The sequence below is a fragment of the Aspergillus lentulus genome, assembly GCF_001445615.1.
Source record: "Aspergillus lentulus DNA, contig: Alt12, strain: IFM 54703, whole genome shotgun sequence".
Classification (NCBI taxonomy): Eukaryota; Fungi; Ascomycota; class Eurotiomycetes; order Eurotiales; family Aspergillaceae; genus Aspergillus; species Aspergillus lentulus.
The window spans coordinates 2948039-2968169 of NW_028322115.1; the positions used below are offsets into that span (position 1 = coordinate 2948039).

A 20131-nucleotide genomic window follows, 5' to 3' on the forward strand; every position below is an offset into this window, starting at 1 on the left:
CAGATGACAGCCGAGCAGGGACATACATGGATTTCTTGGCTCTACATAGCCCTTGCAAATCTCCAATTCTACCACCTTTACTTCAAGTGGGTGTCGAAAACGCACATATCTGAAGAGACTTTTGACGCTCATGTATCTTTGCGGCTGGGAAAAGGGATTTACGACTCAATGTACTCTTATTCATGCTCATTTCTCTACGGGGTGCTGCGTATTGCGCGCCTCCTGGTGCCATATCTTGTCGTCGGCGCTACACAATTTCAGTTCATCAACACCAGTACTGGCCTTGTTCTAAATACAATTTCGTAAAAGTGTGACATTGATGGCGGAATACTACGCTAGACTCCATGGGTTTGCCAGACATGTGTATCATGCATTGTTGTACTGTTTAGGGATCTTCAGACTGAAATTTATGTAGTTGGGAACGTGGCCATCTTAGTGGACAGTGGACAAGGGGCATTTTGCGCACGCATTATCCATTTCAATGGTTCTGGAGATTAGACCCTTAGATCGTCTGCTTAGAATGGTCGAAGCTGCCAAGTTGGTCCACCGTCAAGCGGAACTGGACCCGCTTCCAGTCCAGTTCCTTAGTTCACTGTCCAACAGACAACAGCTGGCAACCTACAAACAGTGACACCGGTTGCCTGGTTGGTAGATCTCAATATTTAAGCTAGTTGTCACAACGGATTTCTCTCGGATAGTTCGCGAACTCAGCGGCGACTGTAAGCAACGAATGCCGAATCGCTTGGCTGCTCTCCCCGGGAAAGCCTTCTTGCAGGCTTGCAAGCCAAGACGGTCACAGATACTCTTTATCTGAGGTCCAGTTTGCAGCTAACATCCCGAAGGTGGTCGTTAATGAGCCGAATGGATTCCTAGAGGCTTGGCCGAATGCAAGCCGTTGATCGAATTCGGCTGACAGTGGTCAATTGGTGACTCTTGCATACTCTGTATGCTTGCTGTGCAGGAGGCATCTGCATCCTGCCCGGTTGTAGGACTGCCATACGTATGCACGCACCAGTAGAGTTAATCAAAGAGCCGATCGTACCATCGTGGCGCTGCGTACCTCTCTAGTCGGGTTTGACTGTGCAGCCGGACTTTGTCGATCAACTATCGAATGAAAATCATTCGGAGATGATACTTCCTAAGAGCAACATGACTTACAGACTCAAGCACTGTCAGACTCAGGGAATAGTCGAACGGATGAAGGAAAGAATGGATAAAATGCAGTAATAGACAGCGACTACCGCGTATTGGATAAGAAAAAAGACACAGGCTGTCAGCGTAGTGATAATCTGGGTTTGGGAGAATGCCCCTCCGCAGTCCGCAGTCCCCCCCACCCTGATAATAAGCTGGTCCTCCCCTTAAATCTCCAGCTGCCCCTCCCCCGTCGGGCTTCTCCTGCTTCTTTCTGCTCTTCTGCTTTCTTTTAATTCATCCCATCTCATTCTTTCTGCGACTGTCATCTTTTGTAGTTTGTTTATTCTTATCCCAGTCAATTGAATCTCTGTCGTCGTCATAATGTCTGCTGGTTCAGTTCTTGTTACGGGGTAAGTAACAGCCAAGATAGCTCGCTCACCTTGTCTCCCCACTATCGACAAGTCCAGATTGCTGACTCCGTACCTTTGCGTCTATCCACAGTGGCACTGGCTACATTGGCTCCTTCACCACCCTCGCTTTGCTCGAGGCTGGCTACAAGGTCGTCGTTACGGACAACCTGTACAACTCCTCCGTGGAGGCTCTGAATCGGATCGAGTTGATCTGCGGCAAGAAGGCCGAGTTCGTTCAGCTCGATGTCACCGATGAGGCTGGCTTCGACAAGGTCTTCGAGGCCCACCCCGACATTGACAGTGTCATTCACTTTGCTGCTCTGAAGGTATGTCTTCTGTCTCTTTCTCGGCGTATATTGCAATCAATTGCTCACGCATGGTCGTCTGTTTCAGGCCGTTGGCGAGTCCGGCGAAAGACCATTGGACTACTACATGGTCAACGTCTACGGCACTCTCTGCCTGCTTCGCTCCATGGTCCGCCACAATGTCACCAACATTGTCTTCTCCAGCTCTGCCACCGTCTACGGTGATGCTACCCGCTTCCCCAACATGATCCCCATCCCCGAGGAGTGCCCTCTGGGCCCTACCAACCCCTACGGAAACACCAAGTTCGCCGTTGAGACCGCCATCACCGACGTGATCAACGCTCAGCGCAACAATGCTACCAAGGCCGGCAAGGCGGATGAGGCCGAGAAGTGGAACGCTGCCCTCCTTCGCTACTTCAACCCCGCTGGTGCTCACCCAAGTGGCATCATGGGTGAGGACCCTCAGGGTGTCCCCTACAACCTGCTCCCTCTTCTTGCCCAGGTTGCTACCGGCAAGCGCGAGAAGCTGCTCGTTTTCGGTGACGGTATGTGCTCACACAATTTCGACTTCAATGGAGTGAAGGACTAGTGGACTGTGCTAACGCAAGCTTAAGACTATGCCTCCCACGACGGAACCGCTATCCGTGACTACATCCATATTCTCGATCTCGCCGATGGTCACCTCAAGGCCCTCAACTACCTGCGTTCCAACAACCCCGGCGTCCGCGCCTGGAACTTGGGTACCGGCAAGGGCAGCACCGTCTACGAGATGATTCGCGCCTTCTCCGCTGCCGTTGGCCGTGACCTTCCTTATGAGGTTGCCCCCCGCCGCGCCGGTGACGTTCTCAACCTCACCTCCAACCCTACTCGCGCCAACAAGGAGCTTGGTTGGAAAGCCCAGCGTACCCTCGAGCAGGCCTGCGAGGACCTCTGGCGCTGGACCAAGAACAACCCCCAGGGCTACCGTCAACAGCCCCCCGCCGAGCTGCTGGAACAGCTCAAGAAGTAAATAATCATTGCGAATGAAAATATGGGTCTAAAAGGTTCTCTGCGAGCGAGAAAGACTGGAAAAGTGCACGAGCGCATTGGCTTAGACTTATGAGGTATTGTAGACTGAAAGAGACGAATTTCCTTGGTGGCTTCTATATTATATCCTTTCGATTTAGGTACATATTGCAGAAATAATTGGATGTGTTCCCTTAATCTTTCTTTTCTTCTGCTCCTGTACACATGCAAAAGCCGGAATCGCAAGGTAATTCTATACACATTGCTCTAACTGAGGGGTTTCAATATAATCTATCGGTTTGCTTTACGGCTCCTTCTGGACCCAGAGGTCTGCTCCTTTGCAACACCACCTCCGGATGTTGACGAGCCCTTGGTATTTTCCTGCTTTGCGTTCTTGTCCTTGTCCGTGCCCTTCTCCTTCGCCTTAGTCTGAGCACGCTTGAGTGCACCCTCCTTCTCCTTCTCTTCAATTTGCTTCTCGCTAAATTCCCAGAGTCTCTTCGCGAGCTCCTCATCCTTGACATCCTTTCGGGAGTAATCGACCTCCCGACATTCCTTCACCATCCACCCGCCGGCGTCACGGCCATACCGCGCCTCCATGGCTGCATACAAGATGCTCTGCGCACCTTGCTGAGGAGACTTGAGGACAAGCCACCACAGTGGCCAGGTGAGGAGGTAGATAAGAAGACCCCAGAGCGAGCCACCCGTCAGCCAGCGACGGGTTCCCGGAGTTCGACTAAGGCCGGGGTCGACGACGATAACGCGGGTACCGTTCGGCTGTTTGTCCGGACGTTGATAAGCGTTGAAGTGTTTCTGGAAGGAGGTTGCGAAAATCATCAGTGCCAGTTTGCTCAGGCCGAATAGGCTGGCTTCCTTCTTCGTAGATGCCTTCTTCTGTGGCTTTCCATTCTTCTTGGCCGCTGTTGTCCCTGCCAGCTTAGAACCACTAGTTGCCGCCTCTAATTGCTTGGTATCAAGTTTCGCGCCAATATAGCTCGAGCATGTGGTGAAAATAACCCGCACGTCTCGGTGAGCGGGCTGCGCTTTCAGCGCGGGGCTTAGAATGCTCAGCAGGTGGAAGTTACCCAGGTAATTGACCTGCCACTCCTCGTTCAAGCCGTCTGTTGTCATTTGTCCCCTGCTGGAGGCGGGCAAGGCGGTGCTAGCGCACAAGATAACCATGTCCAGTCGTCGGGGGGGATAATTGTCGATCCATTTGGTCGCAAACGTTCGGATGGAATGTAAGGAGGAGAGGTCGACTTGTTCAGCGAAGATGAGTTGATTGCCTGTTGACTTGCGCAGATCTTCGATGTAATCGATTAGGAAAATGTCGGAGGGGGAGTGGTGGGTGAGGAGGATGATCTGGGCGCCGCGTAATGCAAGCTCATGGGCGACGCTGGCGCCAATGCCTGATGTCCCTCCCTAGAGCATTGTATCAGTTAAAATACTGGATGAAAGGGAAGCAATCATGGTAAATTTACAGTTATCATGACAATTTTCGAGTGCATCACCCGCTCTGAGCCATTCCGAGCTCCCCCAAAGTAGTACTTGAGGGCAGCTACGAGTAGCACCCATGGCGCGATCTTGAGCACTGTGTAGGCATATGGAATCGAGTCTATACCCTCACGAATCCCCTGAACAATAATGGGGATGGGCATTGTGTAACCCGGTAAAAAATGAGCGAAAGGAAAATAAAAACCAACTAAAATGAATGAGTGAAAGAGTGAACAGGTTCAGGAATGCAATCCCGCTGAAACACTAAAAACAGCAGCCGGAGCTGCGTCAGAAGTCAGATAGCGGCCGATCTCCCGCCACCACCGCCAACATCTTAGATTACCAACATTTTCCCCTCACGAGTCACAACAGCTTCGATGACACCAAGCTCCTGACAAAGGATGTCCCACAACGACGATGAGGATTACTTTCTTCCCCTGGAAGACCAGCGCATCTTCGGCGCCGGAATCCGTCGCAAGCGCGTGCAGTTCGTCCGCTCCTCAGAACATGAACTAAACACCACCACCTCAACAACCACAACCACCAGCACAACCCCATCCACAACCTCCGGCTTAAGTCCAGCCGACAAATACCTTTCAATCGTTCTGCCGAAAGAAAAACTCCCCACCCTAACAACAGAACCCGCGCCGCGCAACGAGACAGCCTCCGCACCGCCCTCGCCCTCCGCCGTACCCGCTCCAGTCCAACTTTGCGAAGTATGCAATCTCCCGCTTGACGGTCCAACTGAAAGTACAGATGAGGAAGGCCTTGCCCGGCCACACGAAGCATCGCTCGCGCATCAGCTGTGTCTATCTCACTCGCATCCACCGTCTCATCTCGACCGCACCCGTCACGGACTCCGGTATTTGTCCGCTTATGGCTGGGATCCGGATAGCAGACTGGGTCTTGGGGCTCCTGGGCGTGAAGGAATCAGGGAACCCCTCAAGGGGAGGCTGAAGGTTGATACTGTGGGGCTGGGGGCTGAGGTTAAGCCGAGTGCGAAGGGGAAGAAAAGGATGGCTGGTGGTGCTGCTGCTCCGGGCAAGGTGCAGAGGTTGAATGCGAAGGAGGTGCGGAAGGGGCATTTTGATGCGAAGAGGAGAGGGGAGAAGTTGCGAGAGATGTTCTATCAGAATGATGATGTGCAACGATACCTTAGTAGTGGTGCATAGGGTGGTTTGGGACATGTGATGGGACTGGGGTTTGGCCTTTTTTTTATGCGGGTAGGATCTGATTTCTACTATATGATACCCGATTGATGATTAGAATTAGCGCAGATAGTACATTACACGGCTGCTTACTTTAGAAAGCATTATCATACAAGCCAAATGAAGACAAAGATCAAGATATGTTCATTCAGCGCCAGAAACACAGTATGAGATGGTATCACAGCAGCGCTAAATGGGATGGAAAGGAGAATGGCAATCTCAGTTATCAGGTTTTTCAGTGAGCGAGAGCTCCTGAGAATCACTCTACCGGAAGAAGTGCAATCTCTTCTTTTCCTTCTCTTTCTTTTCCTTATGGGGCTTGGAGCTGGCCGACGGCGTTCCGCTGGGGGCCTTCTGCGCGTTGGGTCCCAGTGACATCGCATGCATAGCGGCTGTAGGCACTGGAGGGTTGAGGTTGGGAGGTGGTGCTTTTTTGGCTGCAGGCTGTTGTTGCACCGGTGCAGGCGGAGGAGGATCTTTCTCAAACAAATGAGCAGGCGCTGTGGGTTTTGGCCGGTCTGCAGGAATGTCTAGGCGTCTTCGGTCTGCACTCAGATCGCTGACTTGTCGTAAGAACAAGCTTGGCGTTAGCATGTGGGATGTGGCTAAGTATACGTCTTTCCCAAACATCTGCGATGCCTCATAGCAGGCGCGCGACTCCCCATATGTAGCTCCGCCGGCCATAAACAAAATGATTCGTTGCCGTGGCTGTTCGGTAGAACCGCGGGTCCTCGCCCACGTTGGTTTGGCGCTTCGCAAAGACGCTTGCGCCAGAGCATCCTGCTGTGCCATGCCATCCGCTGTGGTATGAGGTCGGGTGAAGGGGAACAGTGCAGGATCCAGTGTGCCCCGAACCTGTTCTTCTAGCAGTAATTTGACATTCAGCTCATATCGAGAAAGGCTGGCTTCGTCCATCTCGGTGGCAGCCGGAGGTTTCCGGGGGAATAACGGCTGAACAGGTTGCTTTTCGTCCTTCAGTGGCTTCTCTACCCTGATTCCGAGTAGATCAAGGTTGGAAATGACTTCTCCGTCCTGTGGTGTTAGTTGGGCGTGTGCAATGAGCTTCCGGATGTCGCCTGCCAAGATACCTCCCCTATACATGATGTAGAGGAGCAAGAGTCTCAGTCTGTCCGGGCGCACAACCGCATCGTCATCGAGGAGCTGAACAAGCTGTGCAGCCAGGTTCTTTGCCTTCTTATAGTTTTCGTCTAGACCAGTCGCAAGGCATTGCTCAACTGAACTGACTTCCAAGAGCTTATGGTCTTGGAAGAATTTCATGCACTCTTCCGCCATATTAAGATGAAGTGTGTATGCATCTCTACCTTTCTGGAACTCCGTTAAGCCCGCGAGCATGTCCTTGATCGTGTTCACGTTGGCCCTGTCGTTACTATAGTAGAAGTCAGCACACCCCAATTCCTTCCGGCTCATGTTCGAGGGCAACGAATCATAGGCAAAGCCATAAGTCAGGAACAAATTCAGACGTGACCTACTCTTCCGCGAACTGAGGATGGGCCTCCCTAAATTTCGCAAAGTCTCGACCCAGCTTCTCCAGCACATCTTTCATGTGCTGATGCCGATATTCAACCCAAACATTGTCCTCATCATTGATCTCCATGTCCTTTTTCTCCCCGCCGCCACTACCAGTGTTGATAACAGTGGTGTAGGTGACCTTATCCCCGTCTTTGATGGGTAGCAAATCATGCACCATTGATTGGTAGGTAAATTCGTGGATGAGAGGGGCAACCATATCCATAGAGCGGTCTGCTAGCAAAAGAACACCGCGAGGTCTCGGCGAAGGAGGAGGAAAGTCTCTCTGAGATTGCGCGAACTGGTCCAATTCGTTCTGAATGAATCGGGCGAGGTGGGAGCACAAGACGCTGGCTTCGTGGGTAGGAGCTCTAGGCCGGTAGTATCGAATAATCGGGTACTCTCCTAAACTCACACACAGTGATACAACCTCGAAAAGGTCAGTATAATGCTCAGAAAGATCCATAATGTCGAGTCACCTTCTGCGCTAGATCTTGCAAGTGTCCTCGAATCAGGTGATTGCAGCCAGGATGGAACAGAACGGGAAAGCTCCAGGGATCTCGGAAGGTGACTAGACGCGACTCTCTTGGAAAGAAGTCTATGTTCATGACCCGGAAATCGGCAATCTGCTCGCGCGCCATCTGAGACCTGTCCAGCCTGGCGCGCTGTTGCGGATCGAGGACTACAGACAATGTCAGATTACATTGTCGAGTCTCCGATCAGAACAAATGACTAACCTGACGTCCAGACCAACCATGCTCGCCTGTATCTTTTCCGTTCAAAATCGGCCATTAGGCAGTCGACGATGTGTGTTTGAGGTGACAAGATGTACAACGCATCCATGTCGGGATTGGGTGGTCGCCTATGCTCGATCTGCTCGACATCTTGCGGAAAGGACTATTAGCCGATGCGCATTTGGGTTCAAGCGCCGTGTATAGGCTTACTGGTGACATTGAGGTTGAGAATATCGTCATCGTTGGTCGCATTGTAGATCAACTTCCTACTAGTCTCGTCCACAACCAACACTTTCCACTGTAAGCGGCAACCGTCAGCTCCGTCATACATCCTAGTATACTGTAGAGAGGGGCTAATCGCACTTCATTGCCTCCGGCGTGACGGATTGTGTTAAGGATAACTGGGATAGCAAACAGTCAGTAACAGAAAGACACATACTTGACCTTAATGACATAGACTATGAAACTGACCATCGCGCTGGATGTTGATTATTGAAGAGCTCATCCTGGCTGGCTGGCAGCCTTAGCTGTGCAGTCAGGCTGGCGATTGCCGGCTCTAGGCGTAGTAATTGCAGCTTACTGCGACAATCTGAATTGTCAGGAGGGAAATAGAATAAGTGACAATTCACGAGGAACAACAGAAGCCAAAGTCAAATGAATTAATCAAAAGCGAAGCCTATCTTTCTGAAACGTATCAGTTGACTTCAGGAACCCCCTCTGTGTCCCCACTATCCGTCATCGCTCTAAAGCGGCAAGCTTGGAATTGCTGGTGGATGGAATGAAACCCGCGGTGGATCGCCGATGCGGTGTGGCGGTGGGTTCTTGCGACTGGAGTTTGGACAGTATCAAATTATTATTATCTTCTCGATAAGCCCATCCGATAAAAAAGATGTCGTTACAAATATTTTCATAGCTTGCTTGTGATCAGTGCTTTACCATACCCTTGTCTCGTAACCCATTGAAGATACTTTGCCGACTGTTCTTCCAATTCAACTCCTTTATGTATGGTCCGCGACGATCCAGGTGCGACGCTACCTAGCTTCTCAGCCAGTTCCTGAACTTTGACTTCGAACAACTTCTGTCGCCTCACATATCTTTCGAGCCGCTCAAGGAATGCAGTCATGGACCAGCAAAGGCAGCCGCTGCCTTTTCTGTGCCTTGCGGCCTGTATTTCGTCCCGTGCAGCGATCCTTCTCGACGAGCCCCATCTTGGAGAAGGCCAGAAAATCTCAGAAAGCTAAGCAAGAAAAAGCCGAGGCAGTAGAGCAATCTTTAAAGAAAAGCGTAACAGATCCTGATATATACCTTCATTTGTGCGCTTTCATAGTTGACAGGGTTGCTGATTCCTCTGTTTGCCTTACAGTCTTCGAAAAAGAAGTCACTCGCCCGTAGACCTCTGAGTCAACCCTTTGTCATTCGCGACTTCGCCTCCATTGTCGAGTCCGAGCTAGCAGAATACAAGCAGAGCTTAAAAGAGTCGTCCGATCCGGCCTTGGCAGGATGGGAAAGATTCGAGCGCTATGTGCTGAACGCCTGCAAGCTGGAAGACCGGTCGGGCCAGAAAGCTTTTGGCCCTCTACGCCATGTCAAAACCACACTTCAGAAAGCCTATCTCAGCTCTGGTATTTCGGGTCTGAGGAGCGAGCTGAGGTATCTTATGCACGCCGAAGAGATTACTGAAAAGTATTCTGCTCCCCGTCTGGAACAGCAGAAGAAGATTGCGGATTTGCGCTATCCGGCAGAATGGTATCCTCAAGCCCGAGCGCTGCAACGGACAATCCACCTGCATGTTGGCCCGACGAATTCTGGGAAGACTTATCATGCGTTACAACGGCTTCAAGCTTCCAAAAGTGGCTTCTACGCTGGGCCGCTTAGACTCCTTGCGCAAGAGGTGTATCATCGATTTCAAGCGAGCGGGATCCCCTGTAGCCTTGTGACCGGGGATGATGTTAAAATACCGGAAGGGCAGACTCCGACCATTGTTAGCAACACAGTTGAAATGGTCAATCTAGGACAGCCGTATGACGTTGGAGTCATCGATGAGATTCAGATGCTCGCGGACCCTAAACGTGGCTGGGCGTGGACTCGTGCTGTGCTTGGTGCGCGGGCTAAGGAGCTCCATCTTTGTGGCGAAACAAGAGTTGTGCCCTTGGTTCGAGAGCTTGCGGCTCTCACAGGTGACAGACTCGAGATCCACCGGTACAAACGATTAAACCCACTGAAAGTCATGGATCAGAGTATTCGAGGCGATTTGAAGAATCTTCAAAAAGGAGACTGCCTGGTCGCTTTCTCCCGCGTCGGGATCCACGCATTGAAAGCAGATATTGAGAAAGTTACAGGCAGAAGAGCGGCGATTGTGTACGGGAGCTTGCCAGCAGAGATCCGTACGCAGCAGGCCAAACTCTTCAATGATCCCGACAACGATTACGATTTTCTGGTTGCGAGTGATGCTATTGGCATGGGTCTCAACTTGTAAGCACTGATTGCACACTATCATAGGGACTTTGCTGACCACGATACAGGAGTATCAAGCGCATTATCTTCGAGACCTTAGTTAAAAGAGTCCCGGGAGGTTTAGTGAGGCTGTCGGTCCCCGAGATCAAGCAAATTGGAGGTCGGGCTGGCCGTTATCGCCCGGCTGCGCAGCAAGATAAGAAAGATAGCAACGACGCGGAGTCGAACATTGGCTTGGTGACAGCCCTAGAAGAAGTTGATTTACCATATATTCGCGAGGCAATGGAGACTGAGCCACCACCGCTTACCGCTGCCGGCATTTTCCCTCCCGATCCTGTCTTTCAAAAGTTTTCCGCCTATTTCCCGCGGGACGTTCCTTTTGAATACCTTATCAAGCGTCTGCTAGAAGTCTGTGAAGTCAACCCTCTGTTTTTCCTGTGTGACCCTCGCGGTCAACTCGATAATGCGGAAGTTATAGACAGTGTGGTTGGCCTGCCTATAGAGGATCAAGTGACATTTATGGCTGCGCCCATGTACACTCGGGACAGGAAATCACGCAGCGTTGCTTGCGCGTTCGCCGAATGTGTTGCAGAGCATTCCGGTGGCGGACTACTGGATATCCCTGACTTGAATCTGGAAATCCTTGAGGAACCGGTGTCTGGAAACAAGGACTATCTGCATGAGTTAGAAGGCCTACACAGATCCGTCATCTTATATTCTTGGCTAAGCTACCGGTTTGGGGGTATATTCACGGATCGCACACTCGCAGCTCATGTCAAGGAGATGGTGGAAGAGAGAATGGTCAGGGCACTTACTGAATTCTCTGCCAACAAGAAGCTGAGGAAAGATGCATCACTGCGCCGACAGATCGCTTTGCAGAAACAGATTGCGGAGCAGAAACGGGTCCTTGCTGAGGCGAACATTGAAGGATTCGAAGACGGAGAGAACGGAGAACGCGTCCCCGTTGATGTCTCTGCGGAGGATGGTTCTCTGGACCAAGAGGGTCAAGATAGTTATGATCCATTCGGAGACGGCCAGGAAGGGGACACAATTCCTGTTGATGTATCTGCTGAAGACAGTCCTCTAGAAAGAGCAGCTCCTGCTGCGCGTGGGGTCTGAAGGACCCATTCATCATTGATAGATAGGCACACTCAGGCGACTTCGTTCGCTGCGGTTGACCTACGTGGCATATGTGGAAGCATGTACGACATGCTTGAAAGCTCAACTATGCATTAGACTTAATGTACATTATCATTTTCATATAGAGCCCACATATAAGTCGCTGGTCCACCGTCCATGATCCCAGCTTTATATATTTCGGAGGAGAACTCGAACTTTCCGGTGCTGCATTCAAATAATCTGAAAAGCAAACGGACGTATTGTAAACCTCCATATTTTTACACTACTTATATATTTGGGTCTCTTAATCACATGCATAGAGGGCTACGAAGTAGGATGTAAACAGAATATCAAGTGGTATTGTGGTTCTACCAGTTGGTTGCCAATAATCGCTGAGGCTTATCTTATCGGTGGCGAGAACTCCGAACACGCCACAACGATTTTCCGCGACGGTGAGCTTGCTCCGATCTTTAAATTGTCGCAGAGAACATCAAGAAGGCAGCTTTGTTGCCAGAGGGTGTCTGGCGCTCTCTCGCACGTGAGACGCTATCAATATCATATCTCAATCATTCGATATTTCTTTTCACAAGTTCAGATTTCACATTCGGTGATTTCGCTCTCCATTGTAGGTTATGGACGACCTCGAGTCCCTGGAGCTCTTTTCGCTCGTTTCGCGAATCACGGGTGAGCTCCAGAATCACTTAGGCGTCAGTGACAAGACACTCGCTGAGTTTGTGATCGATCAGCATCTATCATGTGGTTCGTTCGACGAGTTCAAGGGGAAGTTGGAGGCGATGGGTGCGGAGTTCCCGCAGAGTCTGATGGAGAGTATCGATCGCCTGGTTCTTACGATGCACCCCAAATACAAGTCGAAGAAAGCAGACGCCGCCCAGGAGAGGACAGAAGCAGATGGGGATATGGATGTTCTTGATGCTCTTGAGAAGAAAGCCCGGGTTTTCAAGGGACTTGCTGTTCCTGACAAGCAGCCACAATGGGATGAAGACGACCGCATTCGAAGCCAGGATGTCGATGAGCGTGACGCAAAGTCCGGAGCTATGGACGACACGTTTGCAATGCTTGAAGGACTAGCAGGAAAGGCTCGGGAAGATAAGGGTCGGTCGACACGAGAGGAGCGAACGAGCAGAAAGCGAAGCAGAAGCCCGGATTACGACGACTATGGTCGGGGCCGTAGGCGCGAAGCCAAATACCGCTCACGGTCGCGATCGCGCAGCGCCGACTACAGTAAAAGAGACGACGAGGTGGACGAATTTGGCCGGTCGACGAGCAAATACGGTGCCAGGGACGACACGTATCGTAACGGGCGCAGCGAGCGACGGAGGCGCCGTGATCGCGACGAAGATGACGACTATTTCCGCAAGCCTCCTCCAGTCGAATTGGACGACCAGCCCATACTCTACAAGGTTTATGACGGACGTGTAACTGGAGTCAAAGACTTTGGTGCCTTTGTGAATCTCTTGGGGGTAAAAGGCAAAGTCGACGGTTTGGTGCATGTCTCTGCAATGCAGGAAGGGGCACGAGTTAATCATCCCTCTGACTTGGTGTCCAGGGGGCAGCCGGTCAAGGTCAAAGTCATCAGTATACAAGGTTCGCGCATTGGTCTCTCTATGAAGGAAGTGGACCAAGTCACTGGCCTTGACCTCGTCCCTCAAAAGCGCCTCGCATCGGGTGCCAACATGGAGCGTCTCGAAGGTATTCACGGCAAGGATAGATACGGAAATTTGAGTTCAGAAGTGCCAGTCATAGAGGATTCAAACGGAAGGCCGATGAGAAATCGGAAACGATTGACGTCTCCTGAAAGATGGGAGATTAAACAACTCATTGCATCCGGTGCTGTTTCTGCAGCCGACTATCCTGATCTTGACGAAGAGTACCATGCCACGTTGACCGGAGAGGGTACATTCGAGGAAGAAGAAGATATTGATATCGAGGTCCGAGACGAAGAACCTCCCTTCCTGGCTGGCCAGACCAAGATGTCCCTGGAGCTTTCTCCCATCAGAGTCGTCAAGGCCCCCGACGGCTCTCTTAACCGCGCTGCAATGGCAGGTACCAATTTGGCCAAGGAACGGAGAGAACTGCGTCAGCAAGAGGCTCAAGATAAAGCTGCAGAACAAGCGGCCGAGGTTGACCTCAGCGCACAATGGCAAGATCCTATGGCTGCGCCAGACCAGCGGAAATTCGCAGCTGATCTACGGAGCGCTCAATCAAAGCCTGACGATGCGGTGCCCGAGTGGAAAAGAGTCACTATGGGCAAGAATCAGTCCTTTGGCAAGAGAACGAATATGTCAATTAAGCAGCAGCGGGAGAGTCTCCCAGTTTTCAAATTCCGTCAACAGCTACTCGACGCTGTTCGCGATAACCAATTGTTGATTGTTGTCGGAGACACTGGGTCAGGAAAAACAACTCAAGTGACGCAGTACCTGGCGGAGGCTGGGTACGCGAACAACGGCATTATCGGATGCACACAGCCGCGACGTGTGGCGGCCATGTCTGTCGCCAAACGTGTGGCGGAGGAAGTCGGCTGCAGGCTGGGTGCAGAGGTCGGGTACACGATTCGTTTCGAAGACTGCACGAGTCCGGAAACGAAGATCAAGTACATGACCGACGGAATGCTCCAAAGAGAGGTTTTGCTCGATCCTGATCTGAAGAGATACTCTGTGATCATGTTGGACGAAGCCCACGAACGGACGATCGCCACTGACGTTCTTTTCGGGCTGCTGAAGAAGACGATCAAAAGACGGCCCGACCTCAGACTCATCGTTACTTCAGCCACTCTGGATGCCGAAAAGTTCTCCGAATACTTCAACAAGTGTCCGATTTTCTCAATTCCCGGTCGTACCTACCCGGTCGAGATCATGTATTCGAAAGAGCCCGAGCCTGATTATTTGGATGCGGCTCTCATCACTGTCATGCAGATTCATTTGACAGAACCAGCTGGAGATATTCTTCTGTTTTTGACGGGACAGGAGGAGATTGACACCGCGTGTGAGATTTTGTACGAACGAATGAAAGCCTTAGGCAAGGGTGTCCCTGACTTGATCATTCTTCCGGTCTATTCTGCCCTTCCTAGTGAGATGCAGAGCAGAATCTTCGAACCAGCACCTCCCGGCGGAAGGAAAGTGGTCATTGCGACAAACATTGCCGAAACATCTATCACGATCGATAACATCTATTATGTCATTGATCCGGGCTTCGTGAAGCAGAATGCCTACGATCCCAAACTTGGTATGGATTCTCTTGTGGTCACCCCGATTTCTCAGGCGCAAGCCAAACAACGAGCTGGCCGTGCGGGAAGAACTGGCCCAGGAAAGTGTTACCGTTTGTACACTGAAGCAGCTTATCAATCGGAAATGCTTCCAACGACGATCCCTGAAATCCAACGTCAAAACCTGTCGCATACCATTCTCATGCTCAAGGCAATGGGTATCAATGACTTGCTACACTTCGACTTCATGGACCCACCGCCGACAAATACCATGCTTACAGCTTTGGAGGAGCTTTATGCGCTGTCGGCTCTGGATGATGAAGGTCTTTTGACCAGGCTGGGTCGTAAGATGGCCGATTTCCCTATGGAGCCGGCTCTCGCCAAGGTTCTTATTGCGTCTGTAGACATGGGATGCTCAGAAGAAATGCTGAGTATTGTTGCTATGCTCTCGATCCAGTCAGTCTTCTATCGACCGAAAGAGAAGCAGCAACAAGCAGACCAAAAGAAGGCCAAATTCCACGATCCACATGGTGATCATTTGACACTGCTCAATGTCTACAACGGCTGGAAAAACTCCAAATTCAATAATGCGTGGTGTTATGAGAACTTTATTCAGGCACGTCAAATACGTCGCGCACAAGATGTACGCCAGCAGCTACTGGGCATCATGGAGCGATATCACCATAAGATCGTCTCATGCGGTAGGGACACGAAGAAAGTGCGGCAGGCGTTGTGTACTGGATTTTTCCGGAATGCAGCCCGGAAAGATCCTCAAGAGGGCTACAAGACATTGGTTGAAGGAACACCGGTGTACATGCATCCCAGCTCGGCCCTGTTTGGCAAGCCGGCCGAGCATGTTATCTACCATACCCTGGTGCTTACCACGAAGGAATACATGCACTGCACTACCGCCATTGAGCCAAAATGGCTGGTCGAGGCAGCACCCACCTTCTTTAAGGTTGCGCCCACTGATCGCCTTTCGAAGCGCAAGAAGGCGGAGCGTATCCAACCCTTGCACAACCGCTTTGCAGGAGAGGATGATTGGCGTCTTTCTGCTCAACGCCGCCAGGGAAGGGGGGGTGGTGGAGGTACTTGGGGTTAAAAGTCCCAAGTTTCTATACACTGCGGTTGGATATATGTCATTTTACTATCAAGAATACCCCGTTCAATTGTACTTTAGTTGCATCATTGCTGTTTGTTCCTACAAAATGGGCATAGCAATTCATAGACGTACCTCCACGAATGAATTAAGATATCAGAGTCAGGCATATCAACATTGTAGCTTGAGGTCCTCTACAGAGTAAGCAAAGTAGACCATTCATCATCGTTTTGGGAAATGAGAGAGCAGCAAAAATTGTAGATACACACCGCCTTCCCTTTATGCAAAATAATTTCCACTCCATGAAGCATTCAAAATCTGGAAGTTGCTGTACTCTGCCAATAATGAAAAATAACAACGAGGTTTCTCTGTTCTCTACGCATCCAACCTGAGACTTTCCACCTACTCAAGATACGGGATGGCTCGTCCTTCAGGTCAGAAATAAGGTGGTGTGAAATCCCGGACTGTGATCACGATTCCGCAGCCGCCACCTTAGCAACCAATCAGACACCGCAAAACTCTGATAAGATTGCTTCGAATCTTCGATTTTATTTCTTTCGTTACTGCGAAGACTGGCAAAACAACATATGAAAAATGTCGCACGCTGACCATCAGTCTCCCCGGTCAAAGAGAAGAAAGATCGATCATGGAGATGAGACGGAAAATGTTGCGCCGATAACTTCTCATACGCAGCTTCGTTCCCTCCTGGCATTTCAACAGAACGTTGCTGAATCCAAGCATGGTAAGTACCTAGGACCGCCGTTACTTGCTTCTAATTGTAGATTTCAGCACTCACGAGAAGCACAGGCATCAGACAATTCAAGGACTTTCTCACATCCATCGGCCAGACCGAGAAGGAGGGTGAAAAGGCTAAGAAGTTTCGAATTCTAAAGGCCTATTGTGATACGCAAATCTCTCGTAATGGGGCCGGAGATGAGGCCATCTGCTTTCCTGACCTTATTCAAACATGGAGCTTTGCGGACAGCAACAATAACGAGTCCCTGTTGACCGTTGTTCCGTCCGTGCTGGCTATTTTTCTCAAAACCATTTCCACTCAGCTAGATCTTCGAGACTTCGGTTTGGCCCTGTGCAAGCATCTGATGCACAAAGATCAGCTGAGACTCTTTAATCGTGGTCTAACTGCACTTAAGACCAAGGAACATCTGATCTCGCCATGTCTTCGTCTTCTTACGGAGATTGTCAGTTTCGACGGCGGTGCGGTGGCCCGACATGTCTACATGGCACGGTACATCACTTTCAAACGCCTCGATGTCTTTTTGACACCGAATAAGGCCCAACTAGAGGAGGCCGACGAATCTCAAAAATCTACATTGCGAAGAAATGCGCAAAAATATCTTCTTGCCAATCTTAGAGTTCAACACTTGAATGCGAAGACCGATTTAGTCGAGCAACACAAGGTGATCAAAGCATTTCTGGAATTTGTTAGGAAGGATCCACGAGATATTGTTCTGGAAATCATCAAATCTATCGACAGGGATATCATTCAGGATACCGCTCTCCCGCGAAGCGCAAAAACAAAGTTCTTTGGTCGATGGAACCTCGAGCGACTTGTAACGCTGTACGGTTACGACCGCGAATCCGAGGAGCCAAACCCGGCTGGAGTTTCCATTGCAGATGAAGTTCACAAAATCCTAATGAATATCTGTACAGATCCTGTTTTGGGCGTCTTGCTACCGGAAACAGGCTGGTACCCAAATGGAACTGACCCCGAGACCTTACCGACTGAGGATGACTCTTCCATTGAAATGGGGCTGGATTCCGCTGTGTACGTGGATAAGTACAAGGAATCAGTGCCTGTCCGCAACGGCACTCTGTCTTATCTCATTCAAGCACTTCGTCCGGATATGGACCGCCTGCAGATCGAGTTACTGGTTGCCATCTTTAAGAAAGCGCCGGAACTTGTCGCCGATTACTTTACGAAGAAGACAATGTTCATTTCTGATCCAAAACCCACGTCCTCCTGGATGGCAGAGTCTGCTCTTCTCTTTTCAACTGTCAGTCTTCCAATTCCGCCAAATTGTGGTTGGAATGACAAACTCCCTGCTATGCCTCCGCCTGTTTCGGTTGTCATCGAGAATATTCTTCCCCGTCCGCTTACCCAAAGGATCATGACTCGCTGTTTGAACCTGAACGCGGAGATTGTTACACTGTTCGCTGTTCGAATCTTGACGATCTCATTCAATAAGCTACGCGCTGCTTTGAAGATATTCAACGCAGACCACGGATCTAGCCAGCCATTTTGGACGCAGGCTGCTGGAAAATTAGTTGCAGAGTTTTGTCGTCGGTGCCCGGTGGTCAAAGATGTTGTAGCCTTGTTCCGAAGAACGAGCAAGGAGGACTTGCAGCAACAGGAGGCCGTTAGTGAGCTTCTGGCTTGCTTCTACGAGATCGTCCCTGATGCTGCGTTTGACGAGAACTTCGATGTCTCCCTTGTTCTTGTTGATATTTTGGAGCGACTAGAGAGTTCCAATCTACAAGCAGAGGATGCGGAATCACTTCTGAGTCAACTGCAAAACGTTCTTAAAATCGCACAGTTGTCGGCTTCTATGCGGTGGTGGCAACAACCAGGTAAGCAGCCGCGACAACCTCATTTCGAAGATGCTATACTAACAGTACCCAGGATCTATGCAATATTCAGCCTTTACATCAATTCTCAAAGTGCTTATTAAAACTTCCGACAAAGATTCCTCCAAGGAAATTGAGAATTTGTTGACAACAACTCTGAAAGAGAACTCAATCATACAGAGTTCCTCAACCTTCTCGTCTCTCTTGTCTAGCTTTGATGCTACCGAGTCCGAAAGCATCCGTTATCAATTGGCCTTTTTCGATAATTGCGCTTGCAGAATTGCGAAGAAGCCAGTCCATTACGATGATTTACTCTCATCTCTGACTGAAGGCGAGAACCAACCGACTAGCCTTATCGTTGCTGCTATCACCGAACAATGGCCATTTGTTGCCAAGAATGGGAATGCAGCTGCGGAACTTGCTGTATGCACGTGGATTGCTAGGGTGTTCGGTAAATTGAAGCAGGCAGGGGAAGATTCAAAGACTCTGAAGGCCGCTCGAGATGGCATTTTGCAAACAATCGAGAGCAAGCAAGTCAAGTCAACCCTTAAGAAAGCCCTGAAAGACACTGAAGAGGCCGCCAGTAAAGATGGCAGCCCACATGATGGAGTGAGTCGCTCGGAGCCCAACGATCAGAAAGACAAAGCTGCGCAGGTAGATTTGAGGGAGATCTTCGGCACTCTGCCGACTGAAAGCAAAACTCATAATGAGCTCCACAAATGGGAGAAGGAGGAGCTTGAAATCGCGGTGGAACAGGGTCGCATCTCTGATTTGATGCTGTGCTTGTGTTCGGAACATGAGGAAATTCGGAGACAAGCATTTGCCAACCTGAATCGATTCATGGCGAAGCTTAGGGTATGTTTTCCATGCACAAATGATGGAGTAATGACTAACAAGATATCAGGAGTCCAAATATGCAGAATGGCGATCAGTGTACATCCTTATCGGCGAGCTGCTCGAGACTGTGAGAAAAATTGGGTTCGAAAGCCCCGTACCGTGGATAGTCGGGGAATGTGCTACTTGCTGTCTCTCCGTGCTCACGAACCCAATGCACAAACTTTATGGCAAGGTCAATAAGTTTCTCCAGAAAGCACCAGCTTGGGAAGTGGAAAAGATTCCATCTTACTGGATTGACAAGATTTTGTTACATGAACCTGAGTTGGACGATGGATACTTCGAGGAAACTAGTTGGCTATTGGATCTGCTCATCAAGGGCCTTCGCACTGAGACAGTAAGCGGACTTCTCTTCTAAACAAGCATGATACCGAGACTGACTCCTACAGGATATGGATATCTACCGCCGTGCAAATGTTTTCGAGCGTGTGCTCTCCTTCTATGACTCACCTAGTGTTGGGGTCTCTGCCAAAAGGAAGATTTTGCATCTCCTGTACCGGTCGACACAGGTCGGAGGCAGTACAACCTTAGTTACCAGGGCAGGCGTTGTCAGCTGGATTCAAACCCAGCTCCCGGTAGTGAATGCTAAAGAGGCTGCTACCTTTGCCGCCATGGCCGACACCTTGCGTCTAACAGCGGACCAGGACCGAGTCACGAAATGGAGTGGAGGGGCAGTGGCTCAGGTTATTGAACATATTGCTGGGTAGATGTTCTTGGGTATTCTTCTAGGAGTACTTAATTGATCCTTCATTTACATCCTCTTGGGATTGTCTCGCAGGTTGTCTCGAATTGACGGGGTTCTCTGATGTATTGTGAGCGATGCCATATGCTCATTTCTTGAAGAGAAACCATTCACCATTCACTATTCCTGCATGTATATTGTAGACGCTCTACAATAAATATGCAGTTCTCCTGCTTGGCATACTTTCGGCTTGATAA

The 20131-nt window shown here is 50.2% G+C and overlaps 7 protein-coding genes across 7 annotated transcripts; 5 read left to right on the forward strand and 2 right to left on the reverse strand.

Annotated features, from left to right (window-relative positions):
• Positions 1-1515: 1515 nt before the first annotated feature.
• On the forward strand, positions 1516-2858 carry ALT_6894 (NAD-dependent epimerase/dehydratase family protein; the record flags this gene model as incomplete). Its single annotated transcript, XM_033559562.2, has 4 exons — positions 1516-1544; positions 1636-1870; positions 1938-2394; positions 2464-2858. 4 exons carry the CDS (start codon positions 1516-1518, stop codon positions 2856-2858), a joined length of 1116 nt encoding a protein of 371 aa, XP_033415453.2.
• Positions 2859-3145: 287 nt separating this feature from the next.
• On the reverse strand, positions 3146-4512 carry ALT_6895 (putative oxidoreductase; the record flags this gene model as incomplete). The annotated part of the gene is made up of 2 exons (XM_033559561.2): positions 3146-4276; positions 4336-4512. The coding sequence occupies 2 exons, from the start codon at positions 4510-4512 to the stop codon at positions 3146-3148; spliced, it is 1308 nt and encodes a 435-aa protein (XP_033415452.2).
• A 237-nt stretch (positions 4513-4749) lies between these two features.
• Positions 4750-5520, forward strand: ALT_6896 (putative G-patch domain protein; the record flags this gene model as incomplete). Its single annotated transcript, XM_033559560.1, has 1 exon — positions 4750-5520. The coding sequence occupies one exon, from the start codon at positions 4750-4752 to the stop codon at positions 5518-5520; it is 771 nt and encodes a 256-aa protein (XP_033415451.1).
• A 300-nt stretch (positions 5521-5820) lies between these two features.
• On the reverse strand, positions 5821-8322 carry ALT_6897 (Sec1 family protein; the record flags this gene model as incomplete). The annotated part of the gene is made up of 7 exons (XM_033559559.2): positions 5821-6943; positions 7047-7513; positions 7563-7765; positions 7821-7967; positions 8028-8115; positions 8181-8218; positions 8289-8322. The coding sequence occupies 7 exons, from the start codon at positions 8320-8322 to the stop codon at positions 5821-5823; spliced, it is 2100 nt and encodes a 699-aa protein (XP_033415450.2).
• Positions 8323-8821: 499 nt separating this feature from the next.
• On the forward strand, positions 8822-11390 carry ALT_6898 (ATP-dependent RNA helicase SUV3; the record flags this gene model as incomplete). Its single annotated transcript, XM_089600149.1, has 3 exons — positions 8822-8840; positions 9152-10289; positions 10340-11390. 3 exons carry the CDS (start codon positions 8822-8824, stop codon positions 11388-11390), a joined length of 2208 nt encoding a protein of 735 aa, XP_089455611.1.
• A 632-nt stretch (positions 11391-12022) lies between these two features.
• Positions 12023-15715, forward strand: ALT_6899 (pre-mRNA-splicing factor ATP-dependent RNA helicase prp22; the record flags this gene model as incomplete). The annotated part of the gene is made up of 1 exon (XM_033559557.2): positions 12023-15715. The coding sequence occupies one exon, from the start codon at positions 12023-12025 to the stop codon at positions 15713-15715; it is 3693 nt and encodes a 1230-aa protein (XP_033415448.2).
• A 591-nt stretch (positions 15716-16306) lies between these two features.
• On the forward strand, positions 16307-19899 carry ALT_6900 (NPA1/URB1 family protein; the record flags this gene model as incomplete). The annotated part of the gene is made up of 5 exons (XM_089600150.1): positions 16307-16454; positions 16502-18301; positions 18354-19153; positions 19203-19529; positions 19582-19899. 5 exons carry the CDS (start codon positions 16307-16309, stop codon positions 19897-19899), a joined length of 3393 nt encoding a protein of 1130 aa, XP_089455612.1.
• Positions 19900-20131: the final 232 nt, after the last annotated feature.